This window comes from Channa argus, chromosome 16 (genome assembly GCF_033026475.1).
Source record: "Channa argus isolate prfri chromosome 16, Channa argus male v1.0, whole genome shotgun sequence".
Taxonomy (NCBI): Eukaryota; Metazoa; Chordata; class Actinopteri; order Anabantiformes; family Channidae; genus Channa; species Channa argus.
Window position 1 is genome coordinate 4,578,300 of NC_090212.1, and position 21,084 is coordinate 4,599,383.

General features: G+C 38.1%; 1 protein-coding gene across 1 annotated transcript in view; it reads right to left on the minus strand.

Moving 5' to 3' along the window:
* The window catches only part of rock2a (rho-associated, coiled-coil containing protein kinase 2a), a 31,335-nt gene extending 13,937 nt beyond the window's left edge, over positions 1 to 17,398 (minus strand). Inside the window, exons 1-10 of the mRNA XM_067479380.1 lie at positions 16,536 to 17,398; positions 4,282 to 4,363; positions 4,043 to 4,143; positions 3,539 to 3,676; positions 2,430 to 2,690; positions 2,046 to 2,190; positions 1,707 to 1,845; positions 1,400 to 1,491; positions 481 to 640; positions 287 to 341 (exon numbers count right to left, since the gene is read on the minus strand). Of these exons, the coding sequence (XP_067335481.1) occupies positions 287 to 341; positions 481 to 640; positions 1,400 to 1,491; positions 1,707 to 1,845; positions 2,046 to 2,190; positions 2,430 to 2,690; positions 3,539 to 3,676; positions 4,043 to 4,143; positions 4,282 to 4,363; positions 16,536 to 16,634 (1,272 nt within the window). The 5' untranslated portion in view covers positions 16,635 to 17,398. The remainder of the gene's footprint in view (positions 1 to 286; positions 342 to 480; positions 641 to 1,399; positions 1,492 to 1,706; positions 1,846 to 2,045; positions 2,191 to 2,429; positions 2,691 to 3,538; positions 3,677 to 4,042; positions 4,144 to 4,281; positions 4,364 to 16,535) is intronic.
* Positions 17,399 to 21,084: the final 3,686 nt, after the last annotated feature.

Consider the following 21,084-nt stretch of genomic DNA (forward strand, 5'->3'; position numbering starts at 1 on the left):
GCTTAAATCTTTCTGTGTGGCTAAGAACACTAAAATTCTACTAAAGTACTAGTAAATCATGGGATTGAGAAAAGAAATCCTCTTCTGAGTCATTTCCATCATAATCCATATTGCGTTTCAGTATGACACTGGATTGATGAAATATAAACAGGCCTAGGCCTAACACAGTCATGACTAATGTCTTTTTTAATGTTAGTATTTTATTTTCTAAAAGGTTGGAAAAACTGTATTGTGCAATTGCTCAAAAGGGCACCGGCAAGTTGTGTGTGGAAGTGAAAGTACTTACCTCTCCTTTCGAATTTTCATGTGTGACTGAGGAATTATTGGAAGCATTTAGTAACCTGATGAAAAATATAAAATCACATAAAGTCTACACCACAGCTAAAAAAAAAAAAAAAAAAATCTATAAACAATATTTTATTTACATAATGTGCATGTGCTAAAAATGAGTGGAGGTCACTAGAAATATCTGGGACTTACTGGTCTTCTTTAAAGTAAGTGAAGCCAACAAAGGGTAACTGATTTCCAACAAAGGCTTTTGGTGTGGGACAGGTTTCTACATCGCCTTTGTCATCTTCAATCTCATCAAAGTTACTGGTGTCTATGTCACTGCTTAGCTCAGGGACTACAGGGGCGATGGCTGAGGAAAGTGGGAGAGAAAAAATGAAAGGAAAGTGTGAATTGCTGAAAAAAGGAAGTGCTGTGTAAACATAACTTGGGAGCTTCGGTCTAATAAATAACTATATCTTTTATTATGAAATGGCTGTTGTTCAAAAGAAATTCCTGTTAAGTATGTGAGTCATGTAAAATTATTTATAAGCTCAGGTGGAGCCGCTGACTGCGTTTCCATGCATTGAAGTAACTGGGGTACTGGAAGAAATCCGCTTTTTGGGTAAACCGGGAAAAGCGTTTACATTCACTTAAGAAACAGGGTTACTGGAAATGCAGCAGAAGAGTAAGCTGCTTTCTCTTCCACCTTGAGTTATTTTGGAAGCCTGGCGCACAGATTTTAATTGTATAGTGACAAAAAAAAAAAAGCAGAAGGGGACTGTTGGACTTAGGCAGTTTTAAAAAATGAGGCGGCATTTCCCTGTTAATGATCTCACTTTTCATTCAGTCTTTCACTTAGCTATGTGTTCCTATGTGCAGCCTTTGATAATGCATATGCGCAGTTGTAGAAAGCTGATTGGAAGCTTGGGTTATGTGTATGCACGGTAAAGAAATCTGCGTTCTCTGGCAGAAATTGATCTGGGAAAACCAGGTTTCCCTAATCCCCTACCCTGGTTTGGAAACCAACTTTCCCATTTACATGACAGTTAAGTAAGCAGCTTTCGTGAGAGAGCCGACTGTAGCCTGGTTACTTGAGTCCATGTAAATGCAGTCACTGTTAAGCACTAACTGTCTCTGATGGTGTCAAAGGTCCACTGGTCGTTCTTGAAGAATGGGTGTCGCTTGATTTCCTCAACGCCGTTCCTGCCCAATCGCACCTCCCTCAAAACAAAGAGAGTGAATGAGTTGTAGAGCAGTGACTAAATCTAGCCTTTGTCTACAGTTCAAACACATCAGTGGCATCAGGAAAACACAACCTATTAAAATGTGTCCTGTGTGCAGCTCAATAGTATCAACATGTTCTGTAATGTAATGTCTGAGTGTTGCATCATACACTTAAACTTTAAAAAAAAAAAAAAAACTGGAACCTTTTTTACCTGTCAGTAAGGAAGGCACATATGATATTCTTGGCATCTTTCGAGATCTCCACATCATCCGGGAAGTTGAGGGAGTTCTTATGGTCCATGATCTTACTGTATGTTCCCACCAGGGAGTCAGCATAGAATGGTGTGTCACCTAAGACCAATTACAGTTTGACAGTTAGCTTTAAACTACAATAAATTAGGATCAACAGATTTGTGTACAGCGATGAAGCCAAATTGCTATTCAAGGCAGTATATTATATCATAGGATAAGGAATACAAAAGCTTAAATGGCAGAAAGTATTTACCAAACATTCTCTACTAATGTTGAGAATTCATTGGAACGCCACTAACCAACAAGCATCTCGAAGATGAAGACACCTACGGACCACCAGTCACATTCTCTCCCATAATACCCATCCCCACCCTGTGACTTCAGCACCTCAGGAGAGATGTAGTCTGGGGTACCAACTGCTGTATCACAGTGAACCATGCCAGTCTGAAACACAAAACCAGGAATCATTATGTTTCAGAATGTTGCAAGAATGATTTTTGTGTCTCAAACATACAACTGACTCCTAGAAAGGGTACATTTAAACTCTAAACCAGTGTTTATGTTCAGGATTTCTGCAGCAGATAATTATGATTTACAATTGTGTGTATATGCTGCTGATTACAGCTCAACACTGTGTATGGGGCAGTTTTCTTTATAGTAAAACATGTTGTGACAAAACTTACAGAGTCCATCTTCATGCACGTGCCAAAGTCAGCTAGTTTGAGGTGTCCATGTCTGTCCAGAAGCATATTGTCTGGCTTGACATCACGGTGAATGAAGCCCATTGAGTGAATAGCGTCCAGGGCCATCACCACCTCGGCCGTGTAGAACTTGGCCCATTTCTCTGGCACATCATAGGTGCTGGTGAGGTTAACCAGGTCACCCCCTGGCATGTACTCCATCACCATGTAGAGGTAGTTTTCATCTTGAAAGGCACAGCACAACTAAACATGGCAAGGACAAGCTCGTGTTACAATAGCAAATAGTACCATAACTGCTATTTCATAGTACTGACTGTATTTCGACAAAATAATATACATAAAATCACATTTAACAAAATGTAATTCTCTAAATCATATCATATTTCAAACATTTTTTAAGAATCAATTTCTTTGATTAAAATCTCAGTCCCTCCAGGATTTGGGGATTGCTGTTGCCTGAATTCCTTGATTTCACTGCAACTTTTCTAAAAACTTGTGATGCATGTGGTTTTCAGACATTTGCTTTTGCAATGATTGCAGGAGGAAAGAAGTAAGTGTTCTCCAGAGAATAAACCACAGTGTTCTAACTGTTCTTAGTAACAGATATAGATGTCCGCGTACATACTTTACTGCCACTTTTGTGCAGAACATAAGGGAATTGTCATCCATGGTACTTAGCAGTAACTTTTGCAAACACAGTCTCCCCTCATTATTAATAGAAACTCCCCAACACTGCCAAATCATATACAACCTTCTTGAAATACAGTATTCCTTCTTTTCTTGTCTGTACAGTAGCCCTATCATTCGCTTTTGTGTGCAGGTTTTAAGTAAAGAAAGTAATACCAGGTAGTGTTACCAAGCTCTCATTAGCTGCTCTGGTGGACCTTAAGTGTGAACCGTTAAGGAACATCACAGAGGGTAGGCCAAATTTGCAGAAAGAAGTTGCAATGACTGGACAAAATTGGAAGGTCGTGCAGATGTCATGGGGATTACTTAAATTTGCGTTAATTGTTGCAACATTGAGAATTCCTGGAATGACTTTAAATTAAATATCTTTTGAGAATATAAAGCTCAACAGTGAAATACCATACCTCAACAACCCAAGGACTGTTGGCGAATGCCATAATGTCCCTCTCTTCCCAGAAAAAAGCAGAGTCTGAACGCTTGATCATCTCAAATTTGCTCAGCAGCTTCATGGCATAGACCTTCTGTGAGGCTTTATGTCTGACCTGTGTGATCAAGCATTTATTCAGTTAAAACTGAAATTTCTAAGAATCTAACCTTATTCAGAATTTATATTTTATGACTGCGTTAAATTACAAGTAATACATAGGTGTACATCGCAGAAAAAGGGTAGACAAAAACCATGGCTATCACAGATGTGAGCAAATAACAGATTATTATTCTATTTTCAATTCAACAATGTGCAAGAGATGCACATCTTACGGTAACATTTTCCACATAGACATTGAAGGCTGTTAAAATACTGTTACAATTACAAGGCATATACATGTAGCTTTCCAGGAAATAAATGGAGAGATTATGTTCCTTTACATTTGTTAGTGATGGCTGAAAATAAAAACAATGATAAATACCAATTGAACTTCACCAAAGGCCCCACGTCCAATGACTTTAACTCTGTCAAAGTCATCAGACTTCACCTGGAGGTCTCGAATTTGTCTAATGGCCTTCTCATCTGTATATAAATAGTATAAAAAGAACAATGGTTTCATTAATATTTTTGCGGATAGACCACTATGATAAATGGCAGTTTTAAAAAACACGAATGTATTTCATCTTCCTGCTATTCTAAATGGATCACAAAAATACTTACATCTGTTTAAGAAGGTTTCAATGTTTTTGTTCTTGTGTAGTGCAGGGTAGTCCAAGTCCAAGACCACAGCATTCATGGAGTCCTGCAAGAGAATGAACATCTATCAAGGCCAGCACAAATGTGTTAAACCATAACATCCTCATCAGCTGCCCAAACAGGTTTTTTTCTTCTCATTCAAGGTCAAAATAATGAAATCACACTCAACCAAATACAAAAGAAGTGTGTGTTTGGGATGTGTACACCCAAAGTTAGAAAGTAGTGACAATCATACTGATCCCTCCCAAAACAAACAAAATCTATATATGAAGGAAGGGCTAAATATTAAACACAATCAAAAAAATAGGCAGTAATATCAATAGGCCATACTACTGTCAGGAGGATAATGGGAAAGACTATGTGCAGTCACACAGCCCTTAAATGACCCATTGACTCATTCAGATTTGTCACTTCAATATTGTGGGTGACCAAGCTGTTACAATACAATTCAGTTTAAACACACTCTTTACATGGAAGAGTGCTGGCCAAAAAAGGTTTAATCATACTGCATGTCTCTGTGTTGCAATTAAAACCAACCAACTATTTATCGGTGTTCCTTTGCAGACAAGGAGAGGAAAGGCTGTACACATGCAAATTACTGATTAAATGTCAAATATAAGATTAAATGTACATACATTGTCCTTTAATTTATAAATAACTGCAAAATTGTAAAACACATTATGTCCAGTTTCAAAGAACTTGCAGTGTTGTGAACAGTGAATGTTTGATATTGCCCAGGTACAGAGGAAATGTATCTTTTTCGCGGACTCAATTTAACATTCAATTTTTAATGACAACTACTAGACTGTAGTAATAAAATTTAAAAAGGAAACGGTCCAGACTGGTCTAATTTAATAAAAGAAAATAAAAGCAAAACCAAGTAAAAAGCAAGTAGCCTGCCCATTTAAGGCAATGGACAGCAGCATATATTTTCTCATCACTGCCCAGAACAAATACAGTTCCACATCACTACACACAGCCTGTCTGAATTAAAACATACCCCTTCAACTCCAGCACAGTGATTAACTTGACTGATTACACAAACAACGACATGCAAAGGAAATGGTTTTAAGTGACAGCTTTGTTCCTTGACAGTGGAGAGAGGCATGATAATTTTTTCCCCATCAGCAGCTAGCTGCTTGATCCTGTCAATGGAGCTAACAAATGATGATCACACCACACCTTTTCTGTTTTTTATTTATGAAGAGCAGGGGGTCTGAAAGACAAGTCACCACCAAACAATTTGCAGTCACTAGTTGTAAAATATATTTACCAAACTGTATGTGGAGTTTCGCACACGGTGTATATAAGAAGCTGCTTGTTATGGGTTATGACAACATTACAGGAAATAACATCACAGCTGCTATTAGTCAACACATCCGTATTCTAAAAGAATAATGAATTACTTTTTCTAAGCATGTGAAATTTTTACGATTGCCATTCAATACTTATTTCCGCCTGGGTCTTTGATGAAGCCCAAACACATGCACTTGTAGATGAACGTCATGTAATTAGGGCAATTGTGGTGCCTATAATTTTTTAAAAGTAAGGCTAATGAAACATTAGCCAGCTAACTTCAGCTAAAATGTTATTTTATTTTTTAAATTAGGCTATATTTTTTACTATTATTCAAAAGTAAAAAAAGATCAATTAAATCCGCTAGCCCTACCGTAGACCAACTATTCCATTGGCTGTTCATGGGCATGACCCTTTCCTTGACTATGCATAGTTTTGTGTTAAGAACAGAACTAACCTAGAAGAAAATGTCAAATTACAGAACAAGTTCAATAATTGCATGTCAAGATTTAAGAAATGAAAAATGAAAACGATGAATCTGTGCAATTCTATGCTCCACTATGGACAGAATTTTTGTTTTCCAGTATCCCAAACAGCAACAGAGCTTGAAAGTGGGACTACAGCAATGCAGGACGCTATTAGGCCACTTGAACACAAACTCACTATTTGTAGCATTCAGGCATTTGATAATGGTCATATTTTTACTTGTAAGGTACTTGTACTATAAGGAAAGGTGCAAACCCCAAAGCGTAACTTTTACAGTGTGTAACTATGAGGAAGTCCTCCATCAACATTGGTCAGCTGCATTCCTGAATGGTCAATGAAAAGCTTTCTGAAATGCTGGACCAAGCCAAATGTTACAACAAAGAATACAAGGACCCATCTCTGACCTAGTAGCCTTAACTGGTTTTCCTCAAAGTTGTCTTCCTGATTCTCCCAGTTTTAGGGGTGCTAGCCAGGATGACCCAATCTGTTTCACATTTCACTCATTTCCTTCGTACTTCACACTCTGTTTCATCATCTCAGCCCCACTTCCCCATTAAAGGACTGACCTCACACAAAACTACTATTTAAGGGAAAAAAGTACACACACCAGGGTGTGGGGGGGTGCTTATACACTTGCACGTACACTGACGCATGTGCACGCCCGCACGCACACACACGTGAATGTACACACACACACACACAGATCTTCCAATGTGCACTGCAATACAGGAAATGATCCACCCTACCCCAGGGTTGGCAGATAATTTCTGTGTGTCATGACGCCAGTCCCTCATGTGCAAGTCATTTCCTCTGAAGCAGCATTCTTTGCTACTGCTGCTCTGCATTTGTCTGTAGCTAAACAACAATACACATACAACTTATGTACCTTATGTATGTGGATGCATTCACTGTAAAATGTAGTTTGGAAACAAATAGAGGTCAAGGGTCACTAAACAGTTGACAAACATGCAGTTTTGTTAAAGGTCGCTGTGCATTATCTTGAACATATTTCTCAAACTGAGGGCTACAAGGTAAATGGCAGCTATATCAAAACCGGGGCTCTGTATTCAACACAATACCAAACCTAAAGTGGAGATGATTTACTTTCATACATTTCCAACTTTGGACATAAAACGACAAGACGATTTTGCTGACAGTTGCCACGAGAACTACAAAGTAAACACCACAGGCACAAACTGGCCCTCTTGATGACATTATCTGTTTCTCAGTCATTTCTATATCTCTCCATTAAACAAGATGAAGTGAGTGTGGAGGACAGGCATATAAATAAATACATGTTGCCCTGGTGACAGTGAGAGGGGCAGTGAAACTGCAAACTGTACTTTAAACTACTTGGTTTATATGCATACATTTTGCTTAAATGTGGTAGCCAAAGTTGAATCTATTAGGGGATGCAAGCAAACACATGCATTTACCTTGCAATGACAGTGTAGAGAACAATTAATGGCAATTCCTTTCAATATGCTTTATTTAACCACATTTGCTATTTCAAGAAATGGGGATTCGCAGAGACCCTGTAGGTCAAACATAATGAGCTGTTTAGTGCACTGGCGTTACACAAGAGAAACGGCTGCACACAGCTCTTTCAATTTGCTTTCATTAGCCTTACTGTGAAAAAATGCCAACAAGACTCTGAAGGACATTTCTCAGCTACTCATTCAGAGTGGATATTTTTGAATATTAAACAAGTGACAAGTGTCTGGGAAAGTGTAAAGCCGAATCTGCAATTTAAACTTTAAGGCATCAGACATATCCGGACTTGTTCCAGACAACCAATGATCCTCCTTCCTTTGTCCACAAGCTTTTATTGCACCAAAGGGAAGGTTTTTTGTTTTTTGTAACAATCCATCTAAAGAATTACAAACCATATTGTCAGTTTCTATAGCATCGTTTTTCTATAGCAGAATAGTTTCCTGTACAGACATGTAGTAAAGTCTCCCAGAACTGATAAGTTTATCTGTCCATTAAGTCTTATCAGTATGGGTTGCTATGTATCTATTAGATAGTACTTTACAATTTTATCTCTGCTATACTGAAATCCAGCCAGTTGGTGATGCCTGGTTGCTTAGCAACTAAGCAAAAACTACAAAGTTCAAACCAGTTGAAGCTACAGAGAAGCTGCAGGCAGGAGTGTTATAGGCATCCTGTTTCAGCACATTCTATTCTTTTCCATTTTATTTAGCCAACCTGAGCTGTTGTCCTTGCTTTGTCTATTTCCAGTCTGTACCATGCTATAAAAAGCCACGTGGATCCAGCAGTCAGGAATGTGGTGCTGTTAACCTTAAAGGACCTAAACACAGTAAATAATAATCCAACTACGCGATTGCAACTATTCCCCCCTACACACACACCCACCCACCCCAAATACCCGTCTCCTCACTAGGCATGTGGAACAGAAAACAAGCAGCATGGATCTGGGCTTTAAAAGGATTGAGCAGAAAGTTAATGTTTTGATTGAATTCCAGCAGTTTCAAAAATAGTTGTGGGGATAAACGGTGGGCTGGGCAGAGTGAAGGGACTATGCCAGGCAGGGCCTGTTAACTTTCCAAGAAAGACACAACTGCAGGAATCCTGCAGAGCTGCATAAATAGCACAACTAATATGTCTGCAGGGAATTACAAGGCTATGTCTTACTCCTGCTTTTGACAGATTTTTGTCCCATGCTCCTGTGCCCTACACATTTTTGGCATCCATGCTTTATTATAAAGTAAAGTAAGGAATGTGCCAGAAAAAAAACACCAAAGGAAGGGCTGAATATAAATAAGGTCCTGGTGTATGTTACCCTTAAACTGACCTTTTTAAATGCCCATGATGTTCTTTTAAAAAAGGAAACACAATAAAAGGAGGGAAAAGATTTATGGTAGAGGCCACTATTCTTACAAATCTTGGTCATCTCCCAAAGTACAGAAAATCAAGTTACAAAAAATTGACATTTTTCCCAGAATATTATGTAACTTTTACATGTATGTATTATATAAAATGTAACTTGACAGTTAGATGCTGAATGGTAACAAGGAGATACTGCTATATTTTAGGGGTTTTAGGGGAGAAAAAAGTTGGGCATCATTGTTTCTCTAATTGGCAATTTATCTTAAGCTCTATAAACTACTGGAAAATAGCAAAAAAGTTCCCAGGGTCCTATATTCTTTAAATATCTTGTTTCTCTAAGTAACAGTCAAAAATCTAATCTGGAAATGGAAAACAAAACTAAAAATATTCACATTTGAGATGCTTGAAAGAGTTTATTTTTGTTTTAGAATAATTAACTGATTAACCAAAGTTTAATTTTCTTTTGGCTTGATTACAGTTCACTTTGCTCTCCTTCCCATAAGCCCTGATCTAAGGGAACAAAGAAATGGAATATACTGTGTGTGTGTTTGTGTGTGTGTATTTTTTTTTTCCCCAACAACAGAAAAAATGTCACTGGGCTGATTTTCAACTAAGAGTTGCAGTTTCAATCCTTAATCATGAACACTGTTTAATTTTTATATAAATATTTCAAGTATTGGCACAAACTATTTGAATTATTACTACCAGTTTTAGCACAAAAACACTGCAGATCTAATCTCTGCTACACTCAGACAAGTATGCAGTATGTGTGTTGCTAAGATCAAGCAATTAATGTGTACTTCTGAACATGCAAATGTGTGTCCATTACCATAGCTTGTTGATGTGTGTCTGAGTGAGTGAGAGGGACAGAGAGGGAGAGAGAGAGAGAGACAGACAGAAAAATGTGTGTATGTGTAGGAGGTTGTGTTTCACCAGCAGGTTGTGATGGAATGATAACACTGAAGCCAGATGGATGTGTTATGCATTATGCGTGGGAGACTCCTGTTCTCCTCTCTTCTCACTCATGCCCTCATTTAAAACTAAAAATACACAGAGGCTCAGGTGTCAAAGTCTTTAACATTCAAACAAAAGGATGAAGATTTGAAGAAAATTGAATTCAACAACAAGATCTGTGCATTGAGCCACTGTCAACTGCAGCACACTTTGTTCATGTTCCTGTCACTTTGATCAGTGTGGGAAGAGAGAGTTGTTTAAAAGTCTAATCTATAATCAGAGCTGTTATATCCAAAACCCATGCATAAACATTAGCCACTGGGTGCAGTTTATTCTCTATACTTAAATTAAAATAATTTAGCTTGAACCACACGGTGCTAAATTCACTGTTGTGTGTATGACCACATTTTTCAACCACAGTCTTTGTGTCTAGACCACAAGATCCACCAGATTAAGACGAATCTCAGTTCACATTTCCTTTCACATGAGAAACATATAGCATTGTAAACACACCAGGACGTGTCATCACAGCTTAACTTCTAGTCGGATTGTCATTTTAAGTGAGTGGCTGCGACTTACTGCAGTTTCAAACTTTAAACAACAACAGATGGCAAAGCACTTGTAGCATATTTGTTATATAAATAATCTAGGCTATATTTTTCTGGACATAATTTAGAGATTATTTTCTTCCTCATGCTTTGCATTCTTTCACATCCTTGTCAGATGGATCTTGGCCCTTGTTCTATTTGTCCAAGGTATTATATAATATCTTTCAAAATACTGCATGTTTGTGTGTGTGTAAGACTGAATTTGGTTGACTTTGTCATGAATGTTTTACAACATCCTTTTACATTTTAAAAGCAAAATAACTAGAAATACATATATGTGTATGTGCATTGTGTTCTTGCTGCTTCTTACTACTTCCCCAAAAATTTTGTCTTCAAAATGGGACTTTCCTTTAAAATAGAACACATTAATATGGCGATAATAAGTAACCTAAATTAGGGTCCCAAATCTAAAACAATTATATGTATTCCAATAAAATAGTATATAATCTAAAAAAGACAATTACTACAGCTTGAGAAAAGGTCTATGTGAACTGTTACTAATTTTGCATGTTTTTCATAATATTTAATCCCACCATTAAACTACAATGTAGCAGTTTTAAATTAACTAATTAACAAATAATAATTGGTTCATTTAACCCAAACTAAAGCCAAAGTATAGTAAGGTGTAAGTTCAAGGTAGAGGTCAACTTGGTTCTCAGCAACCAAGATCTAAACCAGGAGAAGAATTGGGTCAGGTCTGAATTCTGCTCAGTTGAGTCCTGTCACGTCAATTTTCCCCGTGTCAGGTCAGGTCTTTGTGCCAATGTATCCAAGACCGAAGTGGATCTGAATGAACTAAGGTTTATTAGGTGTGTTTTTCCACTGCAGCTGTTTGTTAAATCATCTAATAATCTGAAAGTAATTGTGTTCTCTCTCTGTTTAGCTCACCTGCATTTAAGATCAGGTCTGTGGGGGTCTGGACTGGCTGTCTCTACGTCCACCTCGGACATTGATCTATGCACATCAGGCTGGTTCAGGTCTGATCCAAACCTCTGAACCTGTTGTGATCGGCAACTGTGCCTGGACAAGAAAAGTCCAGCAAAACTACAATGTGTAATTTTTATACTTTGTTTTTTTTTTTTTTTTTATGGATTAAACATGCATTGTTCTACGTATATGTGACAGTAAAACAAATAGTTCTTTGTAGTCTTTGTGCTAAGTTAGGTGAGCAGCTGCTAGATGTCACTACAAATTTACCATTACGAAGTGAGTGGTATCAATTTGCTAATTTAACGCTGTGCAAGAAACCAAAAAAGTATTTCTCAAAATACAGAACTATTTCTTTAACCTTAGTTGGTAAAAATAATATTTGTAGTTATAAAGATGACCCAACTTTTAAGTATTTAAAAATCTTTGGGAGGGCCATCTTTAGCTAAAATAAACAAAGGAAAACCCTGATTGAGTTTCCTTGTCCTACTAAAGATACCCAGACGATTTATAACTGAAGTCAAGTGTGACATTTTCAGATGGTTGTGGGCGTGCACACCCGGAAGACACCGGGTCTTCATCACTGGAGTGGAGCAAAAACCAAAAAAAGACCACGGACAGCCTCAGCTGTCTCACCAGAGGAGTTGTGAAGCAGAGAGACTGGCTTGTTTTGTAATAAAAAAAAAAAATAAAAAAAAAATTTGGCTGGAGCCATCGTCCCCAGTGCCTTATAAGGCAGTGTTTCTGCAGCGACTGCTGCTGCTTGCCTGAGAGCAACTCTACTGCACTCCAGAGACAAAGCGGACACTTAAGATTGACTATAAGGGTAAAGACAGAGAACAAGACACAGAGGGATAATCCCCACCTCCCTACAGAGCTACACATTGAAGGAAGTTCCAGTAGGGCGAGGAGGTGAAGCAATAAGAGGAATGTAAGTGAACAAAAAAAAATGGAGTAAGAGGGAGACAAGTGATGCTAAGTCAAGAGCGCCTAAAATATGGTGGGGCTGGTCAGAACAAAATGGGTAGAAAGAAACAGTCTTCAGCAAATGATAATGTGACGCACACCGTTCCCAAAACAATTTCCCATAGAGAATCACTGGAAAAGGAGTGGCTATAAAAAAGTGAATCCATTTTTCACAAAACCCACAACTACACTATTTGATTCACCAATGACATTTGGAGTCTAGAAAAGTTGTAGGATTTTTTTTTGGGGGGGGGGATTCATGTGTGCATGGAGCAGACATCCGTGACTGGGGGAGGTCACTAGTGTTCATGTTTTATGGGTCCAAAACTGTATAAGTGTGAGGTTTATCTGGGCCATTTTACTAGATGGAAGAGTGAAGGTTTTTTTTAGTCCCCCCACCCCAGACTGCAACACTGAGCAACATTTAATAGGAGTGAATGGCTTCCATATCTCAGACACTGTCTTGCAAGATTTGTCCTTCCTTTCTGGTGGTGAGTTGGAGGCTGTGTTTTGACATTCTGTCATGATAATGAAACGTGTCATGGCAGATGAGTAAAGGAGTGTCGCCTTACCTAGTACAACTTTACTTAATACAGCTACTGAGAAACTCTTTATTTATTTATTTATTTCAAATACCAAAGCTTGCTGTTGCAATTTAATTTCTACAGGTAGGGTTTCTTTTCTTCACCTTCCTCTTTTCATTTTACCATCAAATTAGAATGATTTAAACAACCTTTTAGCCAAACAATAGACATGAAGGTAACCCACTCATTGTATCAGGCACTGGAAAACATGCTGCACGGATCACAACATGGCACCCACGTCCCCCAATGGCATCATCTAACTTCACATTCTCTACACTTTAAGTATGCTATTAAACAAATTGGGAGGAAGGGACTACAACCCTGGAACTATACTTAGAAAATGCAAGAAGAGGTTCCTCAAAATGTTTCTGATCCCCAGGAAAATTCCCTGGATTGAAAACAGGCTCTATGTGAATAATGATGGATATAAAAAAAAAAAAAAAAAAAAACAACAGGCAGGGAACGGAATGATATCTAACACCAAGCAAGACAAAGCAATTACAATTATCTAATGCTAAATTGAAAAACACTGAGTAAATATAAGAGGGACAGCCTGAGCCAGAGCTACAGAGATGACCTGGAAGACATCAAACCAAGTCTAAGCTATCCATATCTCATATCCTTCTCACTTAAGTTATCTGCAAGTACCAGGTCTGTTGCTAACTCAAAGAGGTCTGGACTGGAGCTACAGTTAAAATACCTGCAGAGCGTATAACAATCATGAGGGGAAGGGCCGAGCTGCAGGCTGAGCAGAGAACCAGAGCCAAAGAAAGAGTGATAAGGCTCAAAACTGAAAGGGGAAAGTGCAGTTATTTGCAGGGACTTTGAGTCCCACATATAGCCGCCAACTATTTACTCAATGAGGCCATTTCCTTTAAGAGGGCAGAAAGGCAAATTATGTGAGTTGCAATCAAAGGTATATTTTGTTTTATCTTAACAAAATGTCCTTTCTTTTGCTTGCCCTTAACAATCCCTCCTTGTATTAGGGGTTGCCAAGTAGCCCAATACTTCAGTCAGCAGCAGTGTGCTTGCCAAATAATGATCACTGCAGTTTGAATAAGGGGAAGGATGCTGAGATTTCAGCTTACATTCGATCGAATGCTAATAGAGACAATCTAGTGATTTAGGGTTCATATAACCACAGTGGGTGGCACCTTTAAAGCACCATGTTTATGATTTCTTTTAGCTATTCTGTTATTTTGAGAGCATACATTTTAATGGGGTTCATCTACATTTACATTCCAATACAGAAAAAAAGCATTTGTTCCCTTGTATTTGAGGTCATGGAACAATCGTGTTTATCTACGGTCAGCTTTCTTAAAAGGAAGGTCACTAAGTCACTGCAGATGAGTCCCTGACAGCTTTCCATATGCTCAGAGTCATCTAATGCACCAAACTACATGTAAACTGGAGAGGAAACCTGAAATTAACACCAGAATTTGTCTGTTGCTAAGCTACAATAACAGGGGAGTTGTGATTCATTGTTTGTCTGTAAGCAATTATTAAGGAACTTAAAGTATGCATATTTTTTTGCACCTGCAAAAAAAAAGGACATTTCTGTGTTTTTTGTTTACACACACACACACACACACACACACACACACACACACGTGTGTGTTTGAATCGCACTCTGAGCAGCAAAACTTCCCAGTGACAGCTCCAAAGCTGCTAAAAATGGAAAACTGCAGCCTGTTCTCTCCTACACATGCTTCCCACTCAACTTTTGTCTCAAACCACTCGGCACCTCTATCTCTCCAGCTCACATGCAGGAAGTAAACACCAGTGGTGTTCAAACAAGTCTTCTCCTACGTGTTTCAAGGAAAGCAGGAATGGGTCAGGAAAGCTTCAAGTAGTCAGAAGTAAAAAGAGGAGGAATACAGACAGGGGAGGCCCCTAGCTAGATGGTTGAGGTGATGCTTCAAGTTTGCCCTTTGTCAGATCCCAGAAATATAAACACCAACACTAGAACAGAGGTGTATTAGGAAAAAGGTCAAACATTAATGTTTCTCTAGAAATTCATTCCTCATAGTTTTTGATAGGTCAGTTTTTTTGAAGAATCCCCATAATCAATATAAGAACTATTTCAGCCCAATATCATAACATGCACAGATGTTATGGAAAAATATTTGCACATGAAAATTGCCAAAAAGTTTTGTCAAGGGGCACACACCAAATACAATTAAAAAAATGTTTTAAATTTAAGTCTTATTTTCACCACATTGCACTGAGACAAATTATGCAAATATACAGTATTTTACAAATTAACTACTTGTGGTTTCTCTTTGCTGCTGCTACAAATTCCTTCAGCACAGGAATTTTCATCTTCATGTTTATGTAATTCTCATGATCTATTAACAGTACTGGTCCAACCATCCCGATAATTGGACAGAAGTGTCATTCTGTTTCACACCAGTCATTGTGCTGGGGAAGTAATCAGACATGTAGGTGGTGAATCCAAGGTCTGGAAAAAGGCTAGTCAGTTCTGTGATAGACTGAAGATTTTACATTATGACACATATCTGGGCTGTATGCAGAAAGAACCTTTTATATGACTAAACAAAAGAAAATAAAAAAAGCAGTATGATTCACATGCTGTATCCAAATTAGTATGTAAACCTTTTGTAATAGGGGAGCGAGTTAGATAATATCTTGAGTTAGATCACAATAACAATTTACTTAGATATGTTACTTTGAGGGAAAAATTAACAGTTAATTGACATGTTATAAATTATGCAACATGGAAATATATGAGGTAATTGTTGTCAAATAATCATCATCTTATGTGCATGTCTTGTTTTGGTGGATTTCAGATCAATGGTTGTCGGCCTCGTCCCTTCAGGGGTCTCCACAGCCCTTCCTGCCGCAACCCTCCCATTTTTTTTCTAATCCGGCACCAAGGTGGCCCCTTAGTGGGGCCACACATGGTGGGTTGGGATTCGAACCCGTGGCCTTCTGCATCCCAGCCCAATGATCTAATAATCCACCAGGCCTGTTGGACTTTGAAGTTGTAAATCTGTCCAATATATGTCACAATAGGCCATAAGCTTTTTTTCAGTCAGATCTAGAAAAAACTGTTTAATAGTAGTTTCGTAACATCTTCCTAATGATTCATCAGTGCACGAAGACCACATTAGGTAAGTGGATCCAGTGGGCCGTGGGACCATCCAGGTCTGGTGGGCCCAACTCTACCCAGGCGGGAGATTTAGCCGGAAATATTTGTCTCCATAAACACATTGAGTGGCTCGTTCTCCACTAGTTAATCCTAATCTGCAGACACGCTTCACGGAGCTCCATACTGCACTGTCTGCACTCAGTCTTAACTATTTACTCTCCCTATGTAATACAGTGTTTCCACCATGAGGAGACGAGGATTATGAAAAGATACATAAAAAGACATAGTCCCATGTTAACATCACAGTATGCACGAGAGGAAAACAGAGCACAAGTGAGCAACTGGATAAAAACGAAAATTCCAGTTCGTGCATGTGTCAACAAAAAGACAACACGGCATCGTTCATCAACTAGGAGGTCTAACCACTTGACTTACCAGCAAACTTTCCAGGTTTATAGGGGACCTGGGGTTTCTGATCATGTCCTCCAGTTTCCTCAGTCGCGTTTCCATCCTCCTCTCGGCGCCCAGCGACATGGCTGCAGCGTCTTCGCTTCTTCAAAGTTGACTAGAACTATGTAGAGCTTTCTGAGGCTCTGTGAGTTTACATGTGAACCCTCTTTGTTCCTGGCTAATGGCCGTGGGCCTCACTAGTGAAGCAGCCTTGGGCTCTCAGCCCACCCAACTCGCCTCCAACAGGAATAGTGTGCACAATGAGGAGAAAATATTCCCAGAGCAAGGACGCTCTCCGCTGCCCCAAACTTACCAAGGTGCGGGCCTGCACTTAGCTAGCCGCTGTACTCTCGGCTAATATCGACAACGTTAAACTTGAATGATCAGCTCCAGTTAAGTGAAAGGTGCATTTTTTCCAACTCGGCGACAAAGTTTGAATTTGGAGATACGAGCAACAGGCGGTAGGGCGTTTTCTTTGCCCCCTCTCCCTCCTTCCCTTTGGTTTTTGGCTGCTTGGAAAACGCTCTGGATTCGCCTTTAGAGACAATTCCGCTTCGTTTCACCCCATTCAACAACGTTTGAAGCCCGTTAGTGCTGTAGTTTTTCCTTCATCGGAAAGGGCGATAATGTCCGTTCTCCCGCGCTGAATTTTTAATAAGCAGACGGTCTCTTCCTGGACTTCTTCTCGCATTTTCGCATGTGTCCTCCTGGTCTTGTCCTCGCTTCGGACTTTACTCCCCCCAAAAAGTTGTTTTAGTCGTAGAGAAAAGTCCTCCAGCGGTTGAATTCCTCACATAGGTTACGCTCACATCTACACACTGAGTGGGGAGTCTCTCTCCACCCCCTGACATCAGCACAACAAAGACTCGCTTACCCATCAGCCACCTGTGTGTCCCTCTGCACATACCTCTTCCTCTCTTTTCACGCTTGACAAAAAACAAACAAACCAAGCAAAAACATTTAGCTGGCAAAGACAATAGTACATATTATAATACTTGAATGTAAGCGTATGAAAGTCAATATATCAATTTATCAATTTACTGATACTGTTTGTAACTTCTATGATAATGAAGAGTGCCCCAGCTTCCTGAGATTTATATTTATGTTTAGAGTAAAATCCAACAGAATCAATTCAACAGAACTAAATTAAAAATACAGTATAGTCAGCCCCAATTTGTGGATGAATTTTTACACAAATCCAAACAATAAAATATTGTTTGTGCAATATTCTTCAAAGCATTTGACCAATATAATTCACATACAACTTGACTCTTGCAGTCAATAAAAATTCATATCCATTATCGGATCATTTATTAAGGATAATATGTATCCTCCGAAGTCTTTGAAAGTAATAAATATTTTAATCTCACTTGAATTAATTGGACATGAATTAAGATAAACTAAATGATCTCAGTTACAGAAAGAACAAAGCTGATAAATCAAATTCTTAGTATGAATGTTTGTCTAACAGTGTGGGAGTTTGTGTAATCGAAACCAGTTTGTGCAGTCTGACTACAGATGCATCCTTTCACATTGCTTGATGTCGACAGTCATAGCTTCAGTATAACTCACACATTTTTTACAGAAAGAATTGTCTTGGTGGTCTCCTGTCCTTCTGCTTCTAAGCATTTACATCTGTTATTCTGTACACAGCTGGTGTGTGATTGTGCCTTCCTGGGAAAATCCTGTAACGCTAACAGGAAGTGATGCATTCAAATTTGTCTTTATTTGGAACAGTTTGAATGTTTAGCAGCAACCACAGTGAAAGGACACATAAACACATCAAACACATGAGCGCCACCTACAGATACATAAAGTTTCAATCATCAAAGTTTCAAAATCAAAAGTTTTTCATTAAAAAGATTTTTATTACAAAATAACTACACAATATCTTATTATTATATGAGTCTAAACATGAAAGAAGGAAATGTGTGAACTGCATTGTTGGTCTTCTGTAAAAATGCACATGCAAATGTAAACACAAGCCCTGGTTTAAATAAATACACTTCTTTATGTATTTGCTTAAAAGCAATAGAGGGGATAAGTAAAACATACGCTACACTGTATGGTATTATACAGTTCAATATGATATATCAACAATCCAAAATGAAAAGAAGATAATCTATTTCCTGTTAAACAGCATCTAAGTGTCATTACCTTTTCTGCCTGCATGTCTCAACAAAACTAATCTTTCTAGGTTGTTGGGCTTTTTTATTTTGTGCTGTGCTCTTTAAAGTGTCCGCTTCTTGTTAATAACTCCACTGTGAGAAGGTTTTGTCCATTACATTCTTAGGAGTGGACTAGCACCTTTACAAACCACAAGATGGCGCTACAGACCATTGCATTTACATTGCTCATCTGTAGGCCCCCTCTAAAATCAGAAAGTCGCAAATGGGACCAAAAGAAATGGATTTGGTAAAGCCTGTCAAATGTTTCACAAAAACTGTGTAAATGTCTTAAACCAACAATACCACATTGTCAACACACTGTGTCCTTTGTGATTTATTCACAATTTTTCAGAATTCCTACTTTTTTATCTTAAATCAGTTTATTAGATATTACTTAATTCTTAGCAGGTGAAATAAATGTATCTGGATGCTAGTGAAGAAGCATTTTTTGATGCAGTTTATTTTTGTGGTCTTCAATTTACTGACTTGCTCATCAATTTTTAAAGGGTGAGTTTAATGATTTTCAACTTGCTTCCCATGGTTCTACTTGTAAGAATTGTCTTAAACTTCTCTTTCAATGAATTACAACACCTCTCTACTTGCAGCTGAAAACATCTGACACCATCTGGAGGAGTGTTTCAGTTCAATGTCATCTGACAGAATTCTGGAGAAGCATGTCAATTAAGACTTCTGCATAAAAAATGTCACAATAGTAATCTGACAATAAAGTAAAGATCAAATCGAATTAGGACTTAAACACTCCTCCAGAGGATGTAATTTGAAGGCACTGTTTTTTCTTTTCTTTCGCTGTCATTTTTCTTCTGTTGTTTTGTTTGCATCTGAATCTCTTGAGAATTTGTTGCTGATTGCCTCCTAAAAAAAGTTTAAGTACCAAGCTTAAAAGGAATACGATGAGTATTAAAATGTGATAATGTGGATTGAATGTAATACATCCTGCGCACCTTTGTCTTAGTGTTTATATATATAACTCATAGACTGAACAATGTGACATGTCTGAACTTTACATATCATATCAAACAGAACAAATCCATTGTGATTTTCACAGGTTTCCACAGGTTCGATGCTGTTAAATATTATTTGGTAAGAAACAAATCAATCATGTCATATTATGTCTTATCACAATGATACAGTGTCATCTGACATATATGTTACAGTACATGTACACAGACATGTGTTTGAACAGATATGACCCATCTGAAACACAGTTGTGTGTGCCTCTTATTTATTTGTCTTTATGAGCAATTCACTGGATAAAACAAATACTGTTACAACACAAAAAAATGATCATTTTCCAAAGCATTTTTGGCCACATGTTATAAACATGTTACAACATCATAAGAAAAAGACAGAAGATCATCTCCTCATACGTTGGTTTGTTCATTTTAATAATTAAAAAAAGCATTTCACTGTTTACCAGGCATTTACATTGGAATAGAATGCTCAGGTCAAACCATCCTTACTTTTTTATTATTTGCAAATGCAAAACTTGTCAACAATAAATAATACTATAAAATGTACACAAAAAGATTGACAGTCCACCACGAGTTAAAACGTTAAACAGATTGGATGTTTAGGAACAAGGAATTTGGAAGGGCGGGCTTCTTCTTAGCAAAAATGTGACGGTCCATACAAGTTACAGAAAAAGCTGATCATCTATACATTGACACTAGCAAGATAACAAAGTTGTTGTTTCTGGTATATTTCATTTTGTACAAAGAAGTGAGAGTCTTCTTTACAAGCGAGCATCATTGTCTTAACTGTAGAGATTATACAAGCAAGAGTTAAGGCAACTTTTCTGTTGTTTTTGAAAAGTAACATGAAGTCATGTCATGATTTATTTTTTCTGTGGACCACTCGTCACTATTAGGTTTGGAGTTAGTTGTCATTGCATAATTCAGGCTGTTGACCAGGCTCGTAGTCCATCATCAAAAAAGGAATGCTGGAGATTTGTCTGTTCGTCATCACAAAGACCGATTCACTGGTCCAGGATTGCCACACGAATTAGGTTTTCACATCTTCAGTGTTTGTCTCATGGATAGTTTTACATTTCTAAAGCCAACACAATATGCTGCATATTAAAATCAGACATTAACATGTATGTTCTTTTGCCTGTGTGTGTGTTGTTGTACTTGCTACTTAATAAAGACCAAAAAAATAGTTTTCTAACAGGGTGCATACAGTTTTGGAAAGCAAGGATATTTTTGTCAGTCTTCAACTTCAAAGGGGTGTTTTAGGGTTAGTGTGAGGGTTGGGGATAGGCATTCAGTTGTGATGGTTTAGGTTGGGGTAAGGGCCTTTGGACTGCATTATGTCAATGAGTGTCCTCATAAAGATAGAAATACATG